Source organism: Pholis gunnellus (genome assembly GCF_910591455.1).
Source record: "Pholis gunnellus genome assembly, chromosome: 7".
NCBI lineage: Eukaryota > Metazoa > Chordata > Actinopteri > Perciformes > Pholidae > Pholis > Pholis gunnellus.
Genome location: NC_136533.1, coordinates 23330708 through 23354139, shown reverse-complemented (window position 1 = coordinate 23354139; position 23432 = coordinate 23330708). Strand labels below are relative to the sequence as shown.

Sequence of the window (23432 nt, the reverse complement as noted above, 5' to 3'; positions counted from 1 at the left end):
TGAGCGTATATAATGATGATACTGTATCTACATTCTGTCCACGCTGATGAAGGTTGGAGTATAAGTATGTATATATTTTTACTTCTTTAGTGCGTCCCATTAGCTCTTGGGTTTAGACCATAATGACTCTCGGAAAACACATGGAAAGACATGTAAATAGTGCAGTTGCATCAAAAAAAAAAGGAGTGACATCTGATACCCTACCTTCTGTCGAATCTCTTCCTCCATCTTGATGGGGGAGCCGAACTCAGCGACCTGACGGACGCCCTCGCTGGCGTAGCCCCCGTACTCCCATAGCACGTAGCCTCTGGAGTGAGACGCACCAATCAGAGCAGACCAGTGGTTGGCTCGTCCTGAAAGAGATTTTAGTAGTTTGAATTCTGATAAGCAAGTCAAGGAAGGGGTGAATATTAGCTGAATGATTGAGCAGCTCGCTGGTAGCCTGACGTTGTTTTATCGGTACTTTAAGATTGGGACGATAAATACATTTTGTAGTTCCTCAGTCAGCATTTAAGTAGTAGTTTTATAAGGTGTGGGGGGTTATGTGCCATACTATGTCTTAACTGGGAGCAGTAACCTAGTGGAGGTTGGCAGGCAACCAGTGGAGACTTAACCTATGTTTCACACTTTTGTACAGATTAAAGAAAAGATAAACAACATGTTTATTTGTTCGCATTGGGTAGCGCCAAGCTAGCTGTTTTTTCCTGTTTCCAGTCGTTATGCTAAGCTAAAGTAACCAGCTGCTGACTTCAAAATGTCAAACAATTTGTTTCCACGTTGTTATTTCAGAAAGATCACTTTGTATTTTCTGACAAAACCCTTTTTTGCTACAACCCAGTGGCGCATCCAGACTTTTTTGACAGGTGGTGGCCAACGGTTTGAACTCACTTGGGTAGTCTTTGGGATGTACTTTCTCTGACCAGTTGCCGAGGAAGGTGAGTCTGTACTTGGCTGTTCCGCAGGCGCAGCACTCCATAGCGGGAGCTTCTGTGGCCTCGCCGAACACACGCTCTACAGGGAGACGGGACGTGAACATGAACAAACACAATTTTAAGGATAGACAATGCACGAGCCAAATAAATGATAGACAGGAGCTAACAGGCAAACAGAGATCCGCCAATGTGCAAGCTTTGACATTAATGAACACCTGCATAAATTACCAGACTACAATTTGGACCCAGTGAGAATGTCACAAAAACAAACATCCCTAGAATAAACTGGTATTTAAATGACACATTAGCTTTGACGCAGATTTATAAATATTCAAATATTGGTCCAGACCAATGTTTTGCAAAGATAGGTCAAGGGGAGTACTTGAATATTTATGAGTCGCCAAATTATTCGGAAGAAAATCCTCACTTGACATCTAAGTTATAGCAGGATGAGTCAAACATCGGAGGCGCCTCACGTATGGAGACAAGGTGGCTTGATTGGCTTGCATAATAGCATGGAAAATTTGATTTGGGAGAGGAGAGGAAGATTTAATGAGTCAAAATCCCCTGAGATGAAGTTTAAAACACATGTCTGGGCTCTGTTTTTTTATTGCACAATAAACGTGAGCTTCGAAGCTAAAGGAGTCCTGTTGCCTTGCTGTCTCACTGGTGTTTATTTGGGGGGCGGACAGCTCCCCAAATCTGTCATGGCACTTTTCTGTTCTGCTCCAAAGAGGGGGGGGGGGGAATAACAGCAGATGGAACAAGGGATAATGGCACCATAATGGCACAAAAATGGCACAAAAATGGGCGGTCAAGGATGAAAAGAGAAGATGACGGGCAGCTGTCATTACCTTTCTCACACAGTCGAATAGTGAGAGAGCCTTCATCCTGGAAATAAATGATTCTCTTCTGGACAATACTGGCCCTGGAGAGACAGAGTGGGCAGGAGAAAGAAAAAGAAATTATGAATTGGATAGTAAGAGAGGTGCAAAAAGTGTATTAGATGGATAACACTGTATAGTGTGTTTCCTTTTTTCATTATCTGATCCATGTAATCCTTGGAGAGAGGGGAAGGTAATGAGTTCCCTGATGTTTCATAGTGGACACGGAGTCCACATCTTTTACGCAGAAACAGCGCTGTATTCTCAGGACCTCATGACTCAATCACACTGCAGTACAAAATGTACCAGCGCAATCATGCCCACGGACATGGAGGAGAGACAGAGTTGGAATTACAGTCGGAAGCAGGAATATAGATCTTTACGCAGGCCGTGGACAGACCCTAATTGTAACTTATGAAGTAATATGACTGGAAAGGAAACTGTACCAATGAAAATAGGTTGTTTTACCAAAGGCAGTTACATTCCTCCTCAGTACAAAATGAAATACGTTTCTCATATTGCGCAGACAAAGCTGTAAAGCTGTGTGACGCCACTCCTATGGAAATTCTGAGGTGAAAAGGAAGATGTCAAAATTGTCAGGGCAACAATAAGGCCTTGCAACACTTTAACAATAACTTTGCAATAGTTTTACATTACACTGCAATACAATTTGCAAACAATCCCAGTACTTTTACATTCCCTTTAAACAGTTCTATAAGTTTGCACCAACATTTTCCTCAGATAAAATACCTCACCTCTGTCACAAAGTGTTTCTAGCATTTCACAAACCTTCATCACCTGTTAGTAACCGCGTTTGCTCTGCTGGGGAAAACAGCGCCTTGGTTTATATTGACGTTCTGACATAACTTTATGCCATTAAAGCTGGTTGTACAGGTCTTGCTTTTGACACGTGGACTATGGCCCTGTGATATGGTCCACTGCAGCAACAAAACAAAAAAGATCTGCAGAGAGCTTGAAATGGTTCAGGATCTTTCCTGTCTGAAGGTGGACGACAGGCTGAAATACAGTCCCTTAACCTTTATATATGCAAGAAAGCGACAATGAATAAAGGTATCCATTGCGTGGTTATGGGTGTGTGTATGCTGCACCACTGCTGATTATATCACAGGCTGGTACTGGACCTTGTTTTATGTATTTGTTATTTACATGTTAAATAGGCAGTAAATATATATTATATCTGTTTATGTATGTATTAATGCATGTATGTGCATATGTATAACATGTTATGTTTAGTTATGTTTGATTAATGGCTTAAACTTGTTATAGTTGTTGTAGTTCATGTTGTGATAACCGGAAACAAATGAATAAATAACCACATCAGAGACAGGAATACATGCAAAGGAGAAATACGTCGATAAAAATGTCCATGTAACAAATGGTTGCCAATATAAACAGATGCTGGTGCAACAAAGAGCCACTATAAGAGTCTTATAGGCTTTGTGGCCAGGAAAAACTATCCGAGACTACCCTACCCTAGAGGGGAGCATGTTTATGTTCCATCAGCCCTATGTTCACTCAACCCTATGTTCCTTCAACCCTATGTTCCCTCAGCCCTATGTTCCATGAGCACTATGTTCACTCAACCCTATGTTCTCTAAATCATATGTTCCCTCAACCCTTAGCTCCATCAGCCCTATGTTTCCTTAACCTGTGTTCCCTCAACCCTGTGTTCCCTCAACCCTATGTTCCCTCAACTCTATGCTCCTGCAGCCCCATGTTCCCTCAGCCCTATGTTCCCTTAACATCAGTACCTCCGCCCGTGCCATGCCATTGCTCACACTTTGCGATTGTGATATTATTCTTTTAATATCTACCCTGGGGAAGGCATGACCAGCCCTGCTCTGCCTCAGGTTGGCTTATCCTGATATTCTAAATCAAGAAGAGTCTTTCTGTTATCGGATATTGCTTGCAAGATATCAGCGATAACAGATTTTCACATGGGGCTAAGGAAACATAGGGCCTAACTTCAAATCATTGGTGGTGAGGGAACGTAGGCCTGACTCTAAACAAATGAAGATAATTATAAATGAAAACATGTCATTGAAACTACAACATGTCTTTCCATTGCTGAAGTAGGCCTGAAAGAAGAAATGATACGATCTTATCTTACAGTAGCTTCAGGTAATATTACTTTTGAGTTGATAATTCTAGATGTAATTTTCAAAGCAATTAATTGGTCTGTACCCAAATAAAATTTGAGACTTGCTATCTTGCCCTTTGAGGCCAATTTGTGATTTGTGATTTTGGGCTGTACAAAATAAATTGAATCTCCAGTAGAAGCAAAGTTTGTGGACAGCAGACATCCCAACTGTGACTGTTGCAAAGTCTAAGGATAAGCAAGTTTATGTTATATAAATATCTCAAATGTAGCAGATTTTTGCTGTGAGGAATGTCATCAAAATACTGTATAATACATATTTGTATTACATCAATTGAAATATGTAGCAATTACATAACTGCTATTTTTCTAAATGCAGTCTTTGTGTCCCAGCAGTAAGGTCTTGTCTTTCAGAGACATGATATGAAAGTGAGCTGAACAACAGTGACTGTGGAGACAGAGGAGGGACTGCCGCCATTAAGTAGGAGTTATCTGTTATATTGCTCCTATAAATCCTACACAGACTGAATGGTGCAATATACCCCGCAACATGGGTTGACTGCTTGGGCATGAAATTGAAAAACAAAAGGGAACTAAACAGAATTATTGAGTACGTTTTTTAATAGTTTCAATGAGGCCATTGGTCAACTGGTTTATCTATCAAATAAATCCATCAATAAATCCAACAATACATCTGGCCATTTGGAAAGACATTTTTCCATCTGTTCACTGTGAGATTTGAGTAAAATATGATTCACACCTACAGTTACACCTACTGCCTGTCCCTGTTTAAGATATCCCCTCTTCACAAGACCTGTCTGTTCAATCCGTGCATCAGTCTGCGAGTCTTCTCAGCTCTATTTTGAAAATGTGTCAATTACAGGCCATTGCACCTCAGAGAAGGTAGACAGTAATAGAGATATGTGTGGGAGGGAACAAGTTCTAACAACGTTGCTGCATTTCCCTCTGGTCCTAAAGAGGTCATAGATTACTTAATATATATTTATATATAGCAATGGAGCTATAGAGTCTAAAAAAGGACATTTCCCACTTCGGTTATAATTTAAAATTAGCTTAACCAAAGCCATAACGTTTTTCAGATGCCTGTCTAAGATGCCTAACCCTATACACATGGGTTTTAAACTAGGCATCAACTTGAATTAATTAAATTGGAATTTTTCAGTATTTCATATTTAAACTTCTACTCTAGACAGTCTCTGAAAGTTTAAAACCTGCAATTATTGACTTTTCATTTGACTTTTTATGATGGCCACTTGAAGGCAGTGGAGCTCGTTACAAATATAAGACTGACATTTCATCACCTTATATAGTTTGCAATGTGTTAGAAAATCAATATATTTACAAATCCAACAGGCACAGATAATTCATTTACAGTCTCTACCAACTCCTGAGAAAAAGCATCTGGTTCTTTACCTGCTAAACGCTCCAGTATGTCGTTGTCTTACATACAGAGAGACAAACAGATTGCTTAGAGTTAGACGAACGACTCATTTCACATTACGCTCAGTCATTTAATCTCTTGTCATTACAAAAACAATGACTATTGCAATTTTTTAAAGGTGCTCAATTTAAAAAACGCTTCTGGTTAATACTTAGTTTTTCCCCTTTTATGTCCCTTCTCCCATCCTGTATTTAACAGTATGGTACTGCTGCTGACCACACGTTAAACTGTGTTGACTCCAGGGAGTGTTTAACTCCAACAACTTATTAATCATAAAAGACAGAGCTTGACTAAAATCTCCCCGACAGTGAGATTGGATCGCCGCCGTTTCCTCTGCCATTTCCCCTCTTGATTGTGGGAGAGAGCACCAGGCATCTCCCTTTAGATCTGGACTCTCACATTGAGTAAGTCAACCCTCGTGTAGCTTCTTCTCTGGAGACGTCCTCTCTCTCTACGGCTGTTCATTCAAGTAGCACACCCGTCAAGCTGCTGTGGCGATATTGCCACCGGCACTTGCTGATGTTCAGTAAATGTTTGGCAGCCCCATGTAAAGCAGATGCCTCTAAGACGGCGCTGTACTCTGAATAAACATTGAAATAACTAAGCGACAATGCGACTGTCGCCGATGGTAGGAGAGCAAATATGTACTGGTGATAAACACTAATTTTGACGCACTTTAAACACAGAATATTAATTCTTCCATATCTATATTTACCCATCTTTTCCCGACCTGCCATAGTGCTGTTGACTCCGTTAGCATCTCTCGCCTCATGCATTATATATATATATATATATATATATATATATATATATATATATATATATATATATATATATATATATATATATATATATATATATATATATATATATATATATATATATATATTCCACTTCTCAGCGACATGTCGGCTGACTTCTCTACTGTGTACCCTGAGGGGCCTGGATGGCACTTCCATGCTCTTTGGATTCATGCGGGAGCTCCCCAGACGGAACGCCAACAAATGCATCCGCGTGACTGTTCATACAATCATGTTTTCTCTCCATGACAAGTGCTCCTGACTGCAATAGTAAACAGCACCGAAGTGGAGAAAACCCCACTTCAAGTTCCCACTTCAAGTTACTGTAAAAAAAAAAAACGGTTCATCCCATTTTCTTTTATTGTGTTTATTTATTTCCATATATATATACAAAGAAAATGAGTGTGAAGACGGTACAAGACAACCAAAACACAAACTGTTAATTGATTGGTAAGGATACAGAATTCCTCTCTAAATGAAAATATTATTTCTATAAAGTTGCTCCTCTGTATCCAAACAATAAGTTTCTAAAAAACAATTACAAAGACAGAAATCAATTCCTCCTGATAACAGCACAAACATGTTACTTATATATGTTAGGAATTAAACGCATACAGTTTATAAAACAAAAAAAGGTAAGCTTGGGGATTTTATGGGTAAATGCTAGCATGAGTGAAATAAGGATATATTCAGCTGGAATGATTATCAAAAGACATGGTCTTTAAGCATTTTAATAAATACCATATCAATAATATATAATTATGATATGATTCTTCCATTGCACTCTGTGCTTATTTAACTCTCCTTAGACTTTGACGTTTGCATTGCGATCGTCAGTACAAGCTAAAAAAAAGAGCAGCTAACACATGCCCGTTAACAGCCACTGTCTGAATATCTGCGGCCTTAAACTTGGTGAATAGCGTATTCATTATAGTTCAAGGGAAAATGATGTCTCGACATCAGTGGAGAAGGTTTTGAATGAATAAAAAAAACATTTGGGAAATGTATTACCTCTCACTTTAAATCTAATTATGTCCTGAAACACTATTGACCGTAAAAAGTCCAAATCAACCTTCCCGTTCCCACTGCAAATTGGGATCATACCTCGGTGAAATACTGGATGAAAAGCATGTGGGAGGGCTCTACGAATGGTGGTACCAATGTAAGTTGGATGGCCTTGCTAATGCAATAAGAAACAAGTAACAAACACTTCCCCTGGGACTTTTTGGCTTCAATTTATGAAAGTACAGAATGAAAAGTAAACAGCTATGGTAAAGACAACTAACAGCTTACGGCTGTACAGTTTGGTGTTCAGCAGGTACGTTTGCTTACCATGTTCATCTTAATTTAATATGTTAGCATGCTACCATTTGCCAACATACCCCAAAGTCCAGTATGAGGTCTTCAGTTTTCCAGGTAATAGGTCATAAATCAAAGTATAATACAATTAAAAAATGGTAATGTTACTAGATGTAAAGGTCTTACACTTGGGGATGTGTATTGGCAAGAATCTGGCGATACAATGCATATCATGATACAGGGGCTAATATATTGCGATATATTGCAATACCATATTCAATTTATTTTACCCTTATTTAACCAGATAAGTCAATTGAGAATCAATTCTCATTTACAATGATGACCTGGTCGGGCGGCACCAACAGAGGGCAAGTTGATAGACTTTAGAACATAGTTACAACTATTGCAGTGAAACAAATTTAAAAGTAAGGCCATATATTGCAATTTTTTAAAACTTTATTTGAATGAAACCTGTCATAATATAAAGAAAATGCTGCCGCATGCATACATCTGAGTGAAAGAGTTACTTTTGCATTTGTATTTATCATTGTAACATTTCAAATCATATCAATACTTTTTGTGCAAAGCCTAATATATTAATACTATACAAATGTTTTACAATCATTACAAAGTTATTACAATTCATACTACGGGCGTCATTAAAGTCAGTAAGAGTAAAAGTAATTTTGATTCTGTGGGGACCATGATCACTGCATTAACGGCATTAGCATTGCTAAAGATGTAGTGTAGGTGGCTTTTTTGATGGCTGAAAGCTGCATTGTGAACCATGTTTTCAGCTTAGGGTGGAGATAGATAGAAGGCCGAAGTCTAATGCTCACATTTCACCACTGCTTGACGGCGGCGCTACACATAAGGTCAAAAGTTGGGATGGACGATATGGAGAAAATCAAATATCCCAATATTTTTGACCAAACACCTTGAAATCAATAGTTTGAAGTTTGACAATAATGTCGGGTTCACCACTCGTGATTTTACAAAATATTTACACAATGACAATTTTGAAGAATAATCATCAATCAAGTGGGTAGAGGCAAATGATAGAACAGCTGGTATGTTCAGAAAATGACATCCCTTTACTGTAATGCAGCCTCATTAAAACCAGAAAAAGACAACACTTATTCCAATATAACGATATCAAAAATCTAAGACCATACATAGTCTCATATCATGATATCGATATCGTACCGCTATATTCACCAGCCCTAGTCAGGAGCTCATGAAAGTCATTAACAATCATCCTCTGGGAGCATAAATCTCCATGCAAATCTTTGGTGAATCAGGTCAGAGGTATCGAAGCGTCAAACTGACAAACTTGCTCTCCCACAAAACAATAAGGGACACAGAGAGAATGGATTCATATCAGCTCGAGTTTACTTATGTATTCATTATTCGTGGGTCTTCACACTTCACATCAAACAGCAGCCCAGGCAGCCGGCTTCCCGACAGCTGAGCACACTTGAAATAATCTAGTCCGTGTGATCAATAAAGGCTTGTCTCTGTCTGTGACAGTGTCAAGACACAACAGTTTAGATTGTGCTGTCAAGCAGCTTTCCCGGAGTCTCTCAATTAAACTTGTGTTGTCACAGAGCGAACGGAGGACTGGTGGCCTCTTCCTCGTCCCGGAGCACTCCAAGTAACAGCGGGCAGAATACTGATGGGAAGAACCAGCTGGGAGGTCGGTGTGAGGTGAAGATGTGATGGAACAGACGGCCGAAGGGCAGTGATAGAGCGAGAGGAGGAACGTTAAGTGTGAGCTAGAATCTAGCTAGATAACGCGATGAGGAGTGGTCAACAGGACAGCAGACCTTAGATTGGAAAAACAGTCTACCTCACCCTCTTTCTACTCGCAGAAACTCACTTTTCTCTCATCCTTCTGTCTGTCTCTTTTGGCTCCGGGTGGAACTTTTTCAGGACTTTCTGGAGATTAAAGTATAGATTTAGGCTGAGCTCATCAGTGCTACCAGAAGGACCTTGGTGACCTGGGGTGGAAATCACAAAATAACAAACGCACACCCTTCACACTCACAATCTCACACATGGTGCTCGTGTAAACAGGCACGTTCTTCAAAGAGAAGAAAAAGAGTCAAAACAAGGCAGAAATATAATTTAAGTGCTTCTGCTGAAAGTCCTCCTCATAGCAGGCAGAAGTTGACGCTGGATGATTCTTTGAAGATGGAGAAAGGAGGGAAATTGTGTGTGGGGGGGGGGGGGGGGGGGGTGACTCACCATTATTAAAGCAGTCTGGGAAGATTTGACAGTTTCCCCCATGAAAAAGAAGTGTAATCAAGTTGTTTTTTTTTATCATACAGTCTCAAGATATAAACAACACTTTTAACTGTTTTCATACAGAGGTTGTCAAACCTGAGGTTGGAAGATAATTTCAAAGATCTATGTGCGTGAGCGTTTGTGAGTTGCCTTCTTTTGAAAAATAAATATGGTTGATTACCGTAATTAAGTACAGATTATTGTGTCCATCTCACTCACAAACCAAGAGAAACTTCTCAGTTATTTTGGAGGCACTGGAGAACCAGGACCAGGACTGCGTAGGGAACACTGTCAGACTCTGCTGCAGTGAAATAAGAGGTTTTCTAAAAGGGACTCGGGTCGACAGGGACTGCCAAAATCAACACAAAATGCAAGATCTTAACTTTAAATAACTTAACAATAGTAAATACGTTTCCCTTGGAACGTAATTGAGAATGCAGTTTAGTTGAATGGGAACGCCATTTTTAGAAGACAGGGTTGTAATAGTAGGCTTGTAATAGTAGTGTCTGATTAGTAGAAGTAGTAATGCTCAATTTGTTAATACATTACAAACACGTCGTAAGAACTTTATAAGGTGACAATATGTTGTTAAACTGGTTCTGCTCCCTCCCCCCAAGTGGCTTCCAGGATGTGCACTATATGGTGAAACCATTAATACATTTAACAGCATTGATGCACATGTAATGTGCAATATATTTTAGTTTAAATAAAACCATAACTACAGGAAATACTTGTGTATAGTTGGCTCACGGGGTGACTTCAAACAAACTTCTGCTTAACAGCATTGATGAGAAACTAACCAGTGTAACACAACATCTGTTATGTGCTACATCAGTAAATTTGCAACCGTTTAGGTGTTGGGAACGGTTCTCAGTTGGAAAAAATACACAGATTCATTAAGCTTCAAGGCTTACAAAGCAACAACTTCCCGGCTCAGTTTTACAAGCAAAGAGCAACATAGGAAAGAAATGTGGGTAACATTAGCAGGCTTCTCATTTCCAGCCGGCCCTGACTAAGCTTTCACCAGTTGAAGTAACAAATCACTGATGAAAAATTGTCAACTTTTGGCGTAGAAGTGTTAATCAGCTACACCTATTATTGCTGTTACATAATTAACATATCTCAATTTCAGATTGCAGATGCATGTTGTGAACACTAATTAGGCTGTCAAAAAGTGTTCAGCCTTATCAGAGAACCAATTACAGATCTAAATTGAATCTTTGGGTTATTTATAAATGTAGTTTCTTTTGCATGTTGAAAGCTAAAACTTCATTTGATCCAATAAGGGATTTGACTAGAAGAGCGGATTTAATACTGGATTCGTATTAGATAAAAAAGCCATCAAAAGCCAATGTTTCAGACTGGCAAAATTGACCTAATCAATCATGGGTTGACAGGACTTCAAACACAAATATTTTAAAAAGTTGAACACAGCTTCACTTTTTGCCTGAGGTAAGTCGCTCTGTTAAAAGGTCATAAGAGAGCAGCATAAAAAAAATACAGCGAAGCTAAAAATGTGGCAGGAAAGTTAAGAACACGGTTAACACATCAAGCGCGGACTTCTTCAGCGCCTGTGGAAGGCTTCGCATTCGCCGGTTCCCTCCGCCTCCAGCTACATGTTGTTTGGAGGCAGACGGCTCCGCAGGATCAATGACAAGAGCCGGGGAGGAAAAACTGGACCAACTGTGGAGGAGGAGGGCAGGCCTGACAGTACACTTCCTGCCTCGAGGAGAAGTTACACGTTGTTTTCTTGAAGCAGTTGTTAGTTCTGGTGCCAGTAAACGGCTGAGATGAGCAGAGATAGCGCGTGATGGAGAGGGCTTTTTTTTTCAAAGCTGCGGACATGCACCGCTTGCCAAGAAACGGATGAGCGCGTCAGAACAGCTGACTGCTTTCAGGTGTTCGGCTCGCACATCGTTTAACTGAGGGTGAACAAGTCGAGTTCCAAGTGGAGTTTCACGGCTTGTGATAAAGAAACAGCAGCATTGTCTTGAACACGGCTGTTATATTCATATGAGATTCATTTGCAGATTCTAGGATTGCAGAAAATAGGATTAAGGATTATTTAAACACTGACTATACTTGTCCCAGTACTCAATGCCACTGCTGATTCGTTGACACTGGTAATTTATCGTTTTGGTCTGTTTTTATGTGCTTTTATGTGTGAAACTTGTATGCTGCCGTCTTGGCCAGAACCCCCTTGGAAAAGATATTTTGAATCTCAATGGGGCCATTCTGGATGAATAAGGGTTAAAAAGATGTATATATATATATAAAATAAAGTATTTACTTGACGGTCTGATTTTTTGGATTATAACAAAATGCCCACCAAAAATTCTCCAAGCCCAGGGTCCCATAATCATGAATGTTGAATGTTTTTCTGATCAACAGTATAGGACTAAAAGAACAAATATAAATATTCATACCTGTTTTGTTTATTTCTCCTTTCCGTCACCTCTTTCCCTTGTTTTGTTTCAGATTTTCTCTGGATCCACTTGTCTTTCACTCTTATACCTTACTTTAAGGCAGACATAATTGGAAAATGTTGTTGTACCTCCGCCTTGCTGTTAGCTGCATCTCCCCGTTTACAGAATCTATGCAAAGCTAAGCTAACTGGTTGCTGGCCTACAGCCTTACAGACAGTGGTGTCAATCTTCTTAACTCTCAGAAAGAAAAAAGAATATGTATATTTCCCAACATGTCACTATTCCTTTTCGTTAAAAAAGGGGTCTTAGTAATTGTGTAAAAACGTCTAAAATAATTGCATTGATGTTGATATAGCAGATGCTGAAGTTGGAATCGTACTAAACAAACAATCCTGGAGGCTTGCGTATTGAAGGGACACATGAGATCTTTACAGTGGAGGGAAATGTGCTGGATCGCTCCCAACTGTAAGGAGTTGCATTTGAAGCTACTTGGAATGAGCTGAGAGACAATTCGTTTGAGGTCCTGGACTGGCAACATATAGTCTATAACAGAGTAGAGTAAAGAGAAACCGACTGGGGAAGAATAAGCATTCCCAGTCGTGGCGATACTTTCCAATGATACTGGACGATGTGGGAACGTAGTGAAAATGTGAGCGCTTTGGTGTGACGCTTCACAGCTCTCTTTTGGGCACATACATGCAAAAAGCGCCACCACATTTCCTTGACGTGGAGCAAGACACATGGGGCAAATTTGCAAAGAATGGATTGTGGCCGCTGATAGCACCCTAAATTGAGCGTCATTTGCAACCACTATCTTCCCCGTCTCGAGGTCTGCTTTACAAAAGATGCGGCGCTAATGATATTACAGCGCAAACACGCCCATAAAGTTTTGCAGCTGAGTGCAATTTGCCTTTATGGCATCTGATTTCTATTATCCATGTGGCAAACTACAAATTCAGTTGAGGCTAAGGAATCCAGAAATAAACTTTGTGTGGACAGCCTTTATAAATGCGCTTCAGTGACCACCAACTCTCTAAAGATGGTAATAATTTCACTGTAAGTGCATGTGGCTATTTGCGTGGATCTCTGTGAATTTAACTGTTTTTGCAATGACGTCATCTGCATAGAAATGTATGCATATTGCCTCATTCAAATATGAGTGTTGTGGCAATTTATCATGTTGTTCTTTGAGATGTAACATGTAGACGCGGCCATCCGAACTCATCCAAACCCAAATAATAAATGTTATCATATCAAAGGTATTTTCATGTTTGGCTTGCTGTAGTGTCATCCTGATCTCACCACTTAACCCTCTTCCCATGAAGATTATACCAAGGCTGGCACCTTGGCCTTGGTGGATGCCTCGGCAGACAGAGGAGGACGTCTGCAGGGGGGGGACACGAGATAATGTGCATATATACTCTGTTAAACCTTTCTTTGTTGTTAGACCTCCAAACCATCTGTGGGGAAAGAGCTCTATCCATTCAGCTGAATTAAGTGTCAATAAATACTTTTTGACATTTTAAGAATTTTCTCATCACGGTTATTTCTCAGAGGGAGATTAAAAAGATTATTTTCCACAAACAATGAGCACCAAGGCAATAACTGCTTGGCAAAGGTGCATTCTACGCTTTGCAGGCGCTTTGAGAATTACAGTTTCCTTTTGACATATTTGCACAGGTTTAGCGCAAAAGCTGCGCAATCCTTTTGTGAACTCACCCCACATACTTTATAGTGGTAAAGCCTCTTTTTGTTGTTGTTTTGTGTCTCAATTGTGTTTCACATCTTAATGTGGTTTTGTGTCTTGTAAGTTGTTTTGGTCTTTTTGTGGATGATTTTTGTCTGTAGTTGCTTTGCCCCTTTTTGTAGTCATATTGCTTCCCTTTGTAGTTGTTTTGTGTCACTTTGTAGTCATTTTGAGTCTTTTTTAGGTTTCTTTGCGTCTCTTGAAGTCATTTTTCTTCTCTTTGTAGTTGTTTTGCATCTCTTTGAGGTCATTTTTGTCTCGTAGCGGGTATTTTTCCATAACCATAATCTTTGTCAGTCTCTTTATGAATCTCTTTGTGTTGCAGCTATTTTGCATCCATTTGTAGTTGTTTTGGTCTATTTGCAGTATTTTTGTGACTATTTGTAATATTTCTTTTTGGTCGTTTTGAGTCTCTTCTACTGTTACTTCTCGTCTCTTTGAGTGACATTTTGTAAGGGAAAGCCAGTTCCCCTAGGCCCGTTCTGTAATGCGTCCATGTAACACTGGCTAATATGGCAGAGACATGATACACAGGAGACAGTTGCTAATGTTGTCCACTAAAGTTATGTTTTATAGCATAGACCTACTGCAAAAATATCTCCTCCCAGACTGATGTGAATTTGCTTCTGAAGACTTTTGCCAGCAGCACCATGGGAAAAACAGAAAAACTTTATGAACAAAGACAAAGTGACAAGCAAGTTACAACAGCAGAGAGAGGACAGTTAAGGAAGGAGACAGAGTGAGATATAAAGCCGTACACATAAGATGAGGTAATGCTAAATCTCTATCGCACTGCTGACAGACAAAAGCGACAGTAATACGAGGTGAATTTGCATAGCAGATGTTCCCCACGCAGGACTCGATTTATTGGACTAGCAAACACTGGGGTGGCAATGTGCCATCTGTCACATGGCAGCAGCAGATAAATTAAAAGTAGCAGCTGTGAGTACACTGTGGAGGTAAGGGCAAGTTATAGCATCTCGCTCAGAGGAGGAAGAGATGCGTGTCAGGGAGGTTATTCCCCTCGGGAAGTCGGATGAAGAGAAGGAAACGAGAGAGGGGAAGAAAGCAGGACTGTGGAGAAAGCGGGAGCGAGGCAGACAGGCGTGTTCTCTCCAAGTTATCGCCTGTTTTTTCGTAAATCTTTTTTTCTTTTTTGTAAATCTCAATTCCTTATTTCTTTCTCTGAAGCCTCCTGCATTCTGGTTCTCTCTTGTTTTATACCAAATGTTTTTTTCTTGATTCCACAACAGCCTGTGGCTCTTGTCAGAACAACATTAAGAATGAATAACTTCATTATGACGTGACAAAGTGTTGTAGTCCAGGGGCTAAACTTATTTCTCCAGAGAGCAGCTGAGGTGATGGTGCATACGCTAAACAGAAATAAGCAACTCTGGATGCGATTATAGCCTCTGTAAATAGAATGCACCAATAACTTTTAATCAGGGAATACTGTGAAAATGTTTGAATCAGGGCAAAATAAAAAGGTCTGTCCATTTTGTAATTGTACGAACATTTTGAGTAGTATGTTTCCCCTTATGTTTAAACCAATTTCCGTAACATCGGTTGGAGGTGTGCATTTTGGTGTTGGTTTACGACAATATTATAAAAAGCACAAATTAGCGATGTTCCGATACGAGTTTCTTCCTCCCTGATACAAATTGCTGACATCTTGCTAGCTCTGGCTAACGTTAAACTTTGAGGTGAGAAAGAAGAAAGGTGGCGTTACATTGACATTTAGTTAGAATAACATTTTCTTGGGATGACTACGGGCGAGCCATCTTGCTTCTTTCTCATCTCTGTTGAGTACCAATGTCAGGACAGGATATATGGATCGGGTAGCGAGTGACACGTGATATTCTTGTGTAGCATAAATGAACTGATGCCGATACTGGGATCAGTACTGGAACAACTCTAGCGTATATGTACATTTGGTCTGATGTAAAAAGGTATGTATTCCCTTTATACAAAGACATTATGAAAAGTGACAATTGACATATTGCTTAACATTTACCCTATTTAAACAGATTCTCCATTTATATAAATCTGGGTGCAACGGGACAAGATTTTGTAGTACGAGTGGTATTGACTTATCACGTCGACCGGTCTTGAATGAAGGTAAACAGTCCATGTGGAGAGCAAATAAGGCGGAATGCATTGGCCAAAATACCCAAATCTTGGAACCTATTGGCTATCGTCGGATGATGATTTAGATTTGTATTGGTTTAAAATTAGCTTGTAAACTGGCTACTTGTGTAACAATTTGGTCGTAGATGTTGTCTCTAGACTCCAGTCTCGCATCTAAAGTTGCTAATTGTACTGTAAATAATCCCGCACACTGAAAAGGAAGTTGTATATCCGCTGGGTATACCTGAACCCCAGAAATATAGCCCCTTGGAACCCAACGGCTATTGGTCTAAAGAAGGATTCTTTAGACCAAACTGTCTTGGGTTCCAAGATTGCTTAACACCAAAATAGCTCACAAGACCGAGAAAGCTAAACTACAGGTGGGGACTTTTGCAGTTTTACAAAACGCATCAGTGCCCACTGTTGGATGAACACACAATGATAATACAATTTCTAAATTACTTCAAACATTCCTTTTAAATTCTCTGGTGCAATTTCTTATTTATCATTGTCAGACTATACAATTAATACCGATTTATCGGCAAAAGCTAATATAAGCTACCTGGCTGGTTTTGCCGAAAGATCTCCTTTAAAACCTAAATCATGAGCTTACTATCATTACTATCCATAGCACACCCACTGCTTCAGTTACCACCCAGCACTGGTTCCCACCCACCATCACATTTCACAGGGAAACACTTGAGAGTATTCTTCAGAGTTGTTGCTGCCATCTCACACAGCCACATAAAGCTAAGGTTACACACACACACACACACACACACACACACACATACACACACACTTGAAATAACAGTGCAGGTTTAGAGTCACACCTGCTTCAAACCACAAATTGCCCCCCTGTAACCATCATTGGTCTCTTTGTTGTGGAGCCAATCCCTTTACACAAGCCACAGTGTGCCATGGCTTCTGGAGAAACACCTGGCATTAGCTTGCTTAATGCGTTGTTTACAACAAATGATGACTATCTGTACAAAATAACAATGAGCGTACAGTATTCAGTCCAGATTTTGTAAAAAAAAAATAAAAAAGGAGAAACTGCAGATGCTCCTGCTGTTGTGGAACTATATAACTTGATGGATCATACTGGTGGTTTTTAATTTTACCAATAGACTACTTTCCATTCGTACTCTCAATTATCCACAGCACACCATGTGCTATTTAGATTTATTTCCTTTCCTTTAGGCAGCGACTGATTTACATTAATTTCGTCACAGCATGAAATCAACTTGCAGAGACTTGAGACTTGCTCGAGTGAAGTCATTCATCACAGTTAACCCTCTTGTTTTTTGTCAAAAAACCAATATACAATAAACAGCGACTCATTTGGAGTCAACATCTGTTTAATACCAAAGGAAAACACATTCACACAATCATTTTGCTCATTGGTTTTCTTCTCAGTTTTCCACCAACATAGCTAATTAATGCAAGTTGTTTTGGTAGCTGTCTTTGAAATCTTGGATTTTGGACAGTTTTCAAAACAGTGACAGTAATTACAGTTATATTTCAACTTGAAAGCAGCCCTGAACTGATTTTGTAATTGTTGCCCTCCAACAACGGCACCATAATGTCGAAAGTTTAATCTTATATAAAGGTATTGCATAATAAGACAAATATGAAACTCACTTCAGTATAACACAGCCAGACCCAGAGGGCGGCGCCGTCCAGAAGACCTGTATCCTGGTGCGTCTGCGAGGTGTGCTCTCCGTCACTGCAGGGGCACAGTTGGTCATGAACTGTGTGTCCTCTTCATCAATGTTCTAGAAACAGAAGAAGGAAAGATTTAGTACAAACATATTCAAAAGCAATGTGATTGCTTTTGAAAATGTCGTCATGATCTGTCAATGCTCATTATGAATTGATTGAGTCAGAGGTTATTTCTGGTAGCAAGTAAAACAGATAACTGATAATTATCTTCGTCACTCATACATGAACTTCAAAACCTTCCAATACCTCACCAGATCATTGGTCAGATTGGTCAGCCCCCAAATGACTGCCATGACCTTTTGTACAGACAATCATGATCACCAGAGGATGAATCCTACAGATTTCTTTGACAGCTTTGTCTCATGCCACCATGAGGTTGACATTTTAGTATTTTTGTGAAATCTTGCAACAACTATTGGATGGATTGCTTTGAAATTTGGTAGAGATATCCATTGTACCAAGAGGATACTTGGGAACTTGGGGGATGCCTGACTGTGGCAGCATCATCATATCACAGATTCAACCAGTAAAACTATTACTTTGATTTATCTTTTAGTCTCTGCAGCCTCTCAGAAATACTTGCGTGGCTGATGGACTTGTTTAGGCCTAAACCCTTGAAAAAAACATTTCAACTTGCATGATGCAGTTTGGTTTAGGAAAAAACATGGTGTACAGTATGGCATATCCCAACTTATATCCACCTTTCAAATAAAAATGTCTGCTCATCGCACCTTTGGCAATCCATGTTATATTTAAAATGAGTGACCATTGGACCATACATATAATCCTGTAGGTCTATCAAAAGGAATACGGGAAATATTGGTTAAAGCTTATTTTCCCACCAATGGCTGCATGAGAAAACAGGTTTCCAGCTAAATGAAAGCATAATAGAAGCAACATGGCTTTTTTGGAAACTCCTAGCAGGTGCTTATTTTGTAGGGGCTAAGTTTTAAGATGTTATCAGAGGAGAACTTATTCACTTTGTTTCCTCGTAAATATGTCGTTGGTGCACCAAGTGAGTAGTGTGTCATCGTCATCCTTGATCAGAGAGCAAGAGAAGTGAAATGTTTAATGTACTGAGCTATGGTGAAGCAAAGGTGAGTTAACTGTACCAGTCCAGTTTAAATGGGATCAGTTTGGGGGAGCGAGTCATTCAAAAAAACTCTTAAGTCAACATCAACACTCATTTGTTAACTGATGCCAACACATAATATATTATCACATTGTTATCATGATTTATTATTAAAGTATTTATAGATATTAAGACATCAGTAGTCATCATGGACACATTACTTTAACAGGCCTACCGGACAAAGGCCTAGGGACTCAACGTGTCAGGGGTCCCCCTTGCCTTCACCTACACAATGTCATGCAGAGAGACGTGTTCCAACCAGGAAGAGACTCAAAATGACCACAACGAAACCTAAAACCGCAAAAGAGACACAATAAGACTATAAAGAGACCAAACCAACTACGAAGAGATGCAAAACAGCTGCAAAGAGACAAAGAGACCACAAAGAGAGCTCTACGGACTATTAAGACAAGAGTTTCAAATGTTTCACAGAGAAACACCAAACAACTGAAGAGACGCAAAACTACAACAAAAAGGGGAAAAACAACCACAGTCAAAAATAATTACCAAACAGACCAAAACAATCACAAGGTGGCCCAAACCAACAACAAAATGGTGGTAATGGTGTAAAACAAGGTGGTAATAAAACCAAGCTTTAACTCTGCTTTGATAACCTTGACAATTATTCCTTTTTCTTCATTGAATCACACAAGTTACACCAGCTCGAGCCAAAAGCAAAGTTATGTGAAAGAGAACAATTCTCTCAATTCCTTAAGCGAGGCTTTGGACAATAACAGTCTTGTGAATTCAAGACATGTCTAGTGGAGTCCCTTCGGTACTTGGACCTTGTCAGACATTTTAAAGACTAAACACACACACAGAGACAGATACGCAACATGCACACATGGCCTATGACCTTGTAGTCAGTGTTCCCCAGCTGCCTCAGCTCAACAATAACAATGACCTCAGACCACGTCCCAAACTCTGATAGGACATTAAGAGGGAGACAAAAGTCACCGTCAGCTCTTTCCGTCTTTCTTTCACAAACTATCCTTTCTATTCCACACAGAAGTAAATAGAAATGAACCCGGACCTGGAAAAACCCATGCATGCACACAAACACATACACGTATTTCTGTGTCTTCCTGTATTGACTTCCTCAGGCCTTCTTATACACAGTTTGGTTTACTTGGTGTCACCAACACTGAAGTTTTGTCAGTCAAAAGCAGACACAAACAACTGGCTAAATGGCATCAGAGACCGATAGCAGGAGAGACAATAAAGAGATAAGGGAAGAGAAAGTGGGAAAAATAAAGCAAAAGGAAGGCATAGGATTAAGGAATAGACGGAGAACGTTTTGTGAGAGAGGAAAGTGGAGATTGATTTGGGCTACAACATAATAGTTTGAAACAGAAACAGCACAAGCATAACACTTAAATAAAGAGCAGCTGTCTAGACATAAGAAAAATACATTTTGTTTTGTGTAATGACGCTGTCGGCTCGAATGTACATGTACGTACACAATTAACATCTAGAGCGATAGAACAAAAGTGACAGCATGCATGAGTAAAGCAATTGCTTATCACTGTGCTCGCTCAAACTGGAAATTGTCTACTGGACAGCATCGCAGTAATACAATTTATTACAGTCAAGTTCTAAATCAAGACCAGAGTCATTACAGTCCAGTCCCAAGTAATGCTCAAAGTTAAGACAGACAAGAACATTCCAAATTCAAGACAGATATGTTTGAACGTAAGATAGTCAAGTCCCAGATTTCAAGAGAGTCAAGTCCTAAATTAGGTCCCGAGCCGGCACAATCGAATAACAAGTCATGTTGAATTCAATTCAGTCAAGACCTGAGTCAAGATAGACAAGTATATATTAAACACGGCAGAGTCAACCGTTCTGGACAGGTAAGTCCAGAGTAAAGTTTGAAGGCTGAATCATTGGTTTTAAAGTTCAGCCCTGAGGCGTATCCCAAGTCAAGGTTAAGAACATCAAATCCCCAAATCCCCAGTCAAGACAGAAATGTAAGTCCCAAGTCCTAGACTTTGGATTCTGAGTTGTGGACTCTTTCTTTTTTTTCATTCAAATTTGACATCTTTTCAAAATGGTAACCTCCTGCTTGAGAGCAGTAGCTTTGCCTGCTCTGCCTTTGAGTATGCTATTAATCAAGACTCCTGCACTTTAGGCTAACGGGAAGATCAAGTCTTTAAAGTCATCGGACTCAGGCCTAATGACTGGAAATCAGGAGTCAGTGCTGTTGAAGTCAAAACTGCACTGACAGTCTTTTTTTACTTTCTTAAGTCGATTGTATATACATTATATATTGGTATTGCTGTCAAGACGTTTATTCAAACAGAGAATCTAGAGACAGCTTTAAGCCTTATTGTTCGATCACTGGTAACAGAGAATACGTGAGTGATGGCAGGACCGGCAGAAAGAGAGACGGACAAAGAGAGGACGAGAGGGAGTGTGGGAAGACTGGCAAAGGAGCGTTTGTTTTCACTGCAGAGGCTGGCATGTCTGTGTGTGTCCACGGTTTGTCTACCTCAATCTCTCTCTCTCGCTCTCTCTCTGTTGAGACGGTAAACACAGATGCTTCAGAGTGCCTGCGCAAGCAAACGCAGAGCCCTGTTCAAACACACACACACACACACACACACACACACACACACACACACACACACATCTCACGCACACAAAGAGACAGAGAGCGGGAGACAGACAATGCAAGCCAAAGAACCCTGGAGAAAACTGACAATAAGAGTGATGTAAGGGTGTGTGTTTGTCGGTCGGTGTGTGCGCACAAATTGCAGGTTTGTAATTAAATGCACAGCAGCTACAAAGGAGTGAACACAGTTAAAACCTTTGGGACCTTGGTGCAGAGATGAAACTTTTCGGAGGAAAAAAAACACAGGCAGGCAGACATAGATTGAAATGTCACGTCGACACTTGAAGATGAGCTTATTTCAGAAAAGTAACGAAGTTCTTTTGCTCGATGAAGACCTTGAAGGCGCCCGACATTTCGCCGCGAGCTTTCCATCAATCAAAGCTGTACTATTACTGCAGGACGCCGCTGAGATCTCCGGGCTATCTCAAATATTGCATCATATTACATTTTGTGTCTGAGCCACCCAACCAAGGCAGCGGTGTCACATATCCAAACATCTCCTCTGTGAAAAACTGACTGTGCGTGTGTGCGAATAGTTTATTTCCGAGCAAATGGAAGCCATTCTTTGGCTTTTGGCGTGCAATTACACAAAACAACATTGGAGGAGAGGGAGCGCGTTGTTTATCGAGTCTGTTTAGTATAAAAATGACCCCAAAGCTCTTTTTTAAATCGCCTTTTTTACAGCTATATACACATTTTAGTGCTACAATGCTTTGTAGAGATCAGTTTAACAGCAACTTCAAAGGTTTTTATGAGCTGTAATGCTGCTATATCAAACTAAGGAGTGTTTGTGTCTTGTTTGTGTTCACGCAGACTATACACGTGAATGGACTCTCTCTATGCTACATAAATGATTTCTGTCCCGCCTTTCTTTCAGTCTGTCATGTTCTTTCCTCATCTCTTTTTTCTTGTGCGAAAGCTCTGACGTTATCGGGGCTTTGGTGTGAAAAGCTCTGACAAAAACAAGACTAGTCTGTCACCTTGACTAAAGAGCATACTCACTGAGCAGACTAAGTGACACGCAAAGGTAAAAGTCTTTCTATGGAATTGGGCTGGATCATACAAACAATATCTTTACCAAATCAGAAAGAAAGATGTTTGGGTTTAAGTTATTCATTTACTCATTGTCACTCACTGTCGGGTCGTTATCATTCTGGACAAGGAAACTCAGCCATTGTGTATGTGTGTGCATGTGTGTATGAATAGGGTTAACTTTGTGTGTGTGTGTGTGTGTGTGTGTGTGTGTGTGTGTGTGTGTGTGTGTGTGTGTGTGTGTGTGTGTGTGTGTGTGTGTGTGTGTGTGTGTGTGTGTGTGTGTGTGTGTGTGTGTGTGTGTGTGTGCCTACCCGTGTCTGTTTTCCAGCCTTTGCCCACTCAGTTTGTTTAGCCTATTGTCAATGAGAAACAGCATGAATAACCTAGACGGGCTCCTGCTCAGATCAAGGCTGAGTCACAGAGCTGTTGAGACTACAGCAGTCATCCTCAAAATGAAGTGGTGACATTTTCTATGAAGTTTCCATTTTCGTTACAAATTGGCATGGTTTATCCACAGGCGGCAACCTCCGGTTCTGTCAAGAGAAGCCAATGCAGAAGTGTCTTAAAACTTGCATTCACTCTACTGACCAGCAGGGGGCGACTACTCCAGTTGCCAAAAGAAGTCTGATTGGGTTAGGGTATTTCAAGATGGCGACCAAATCACCAACCTCAAGGCTTTAAAACGGCAGTCCACAAACCAATGAGTCACGATGACTACGTCCACTTCTTATACACACGCTAGGTTTGTGCAGGGCTGTGCAGCAGGTGTTTAAAACTGCCCAGAACATCATTGGCACTCATCATCAGAGCATCAGTGATATTGGTGAGGTGAGGTGCCCGCGCA

At 40.2% G+C, this 23432-nt stretch overlaps 1 protein-coding gene across 1 annotated transcript in view; it reads right to left on the bottom strand.

Moving 5' to 3' along the window:
* Positions 1–23432, bottom strand: part of LOC306698614 (spondin-1-like) — a 79263-nt gene that overhangs the window by 47431 nt on the left and 8400 nt on the right. Inside the window, exons 3-6 of the mRNA XM_079163000.1 lie at positions 17727–17860; positions 1787–1860; positions 889–1011; positions 205–353 (exon numbers count right to left, since the gene is read on the bottom strand). Of these exons, the coding sequence (XP_079019126.1) occupies positions 205–353; positions 889–1011; positions 1787–1860; positions 17727–17860 (480 nt within the window). The remainder of the gene's footprint in view (positions 1–204; positions 354–888; positions 1012–1786; positions 1861–17726; positions 17861–23432) is intronic.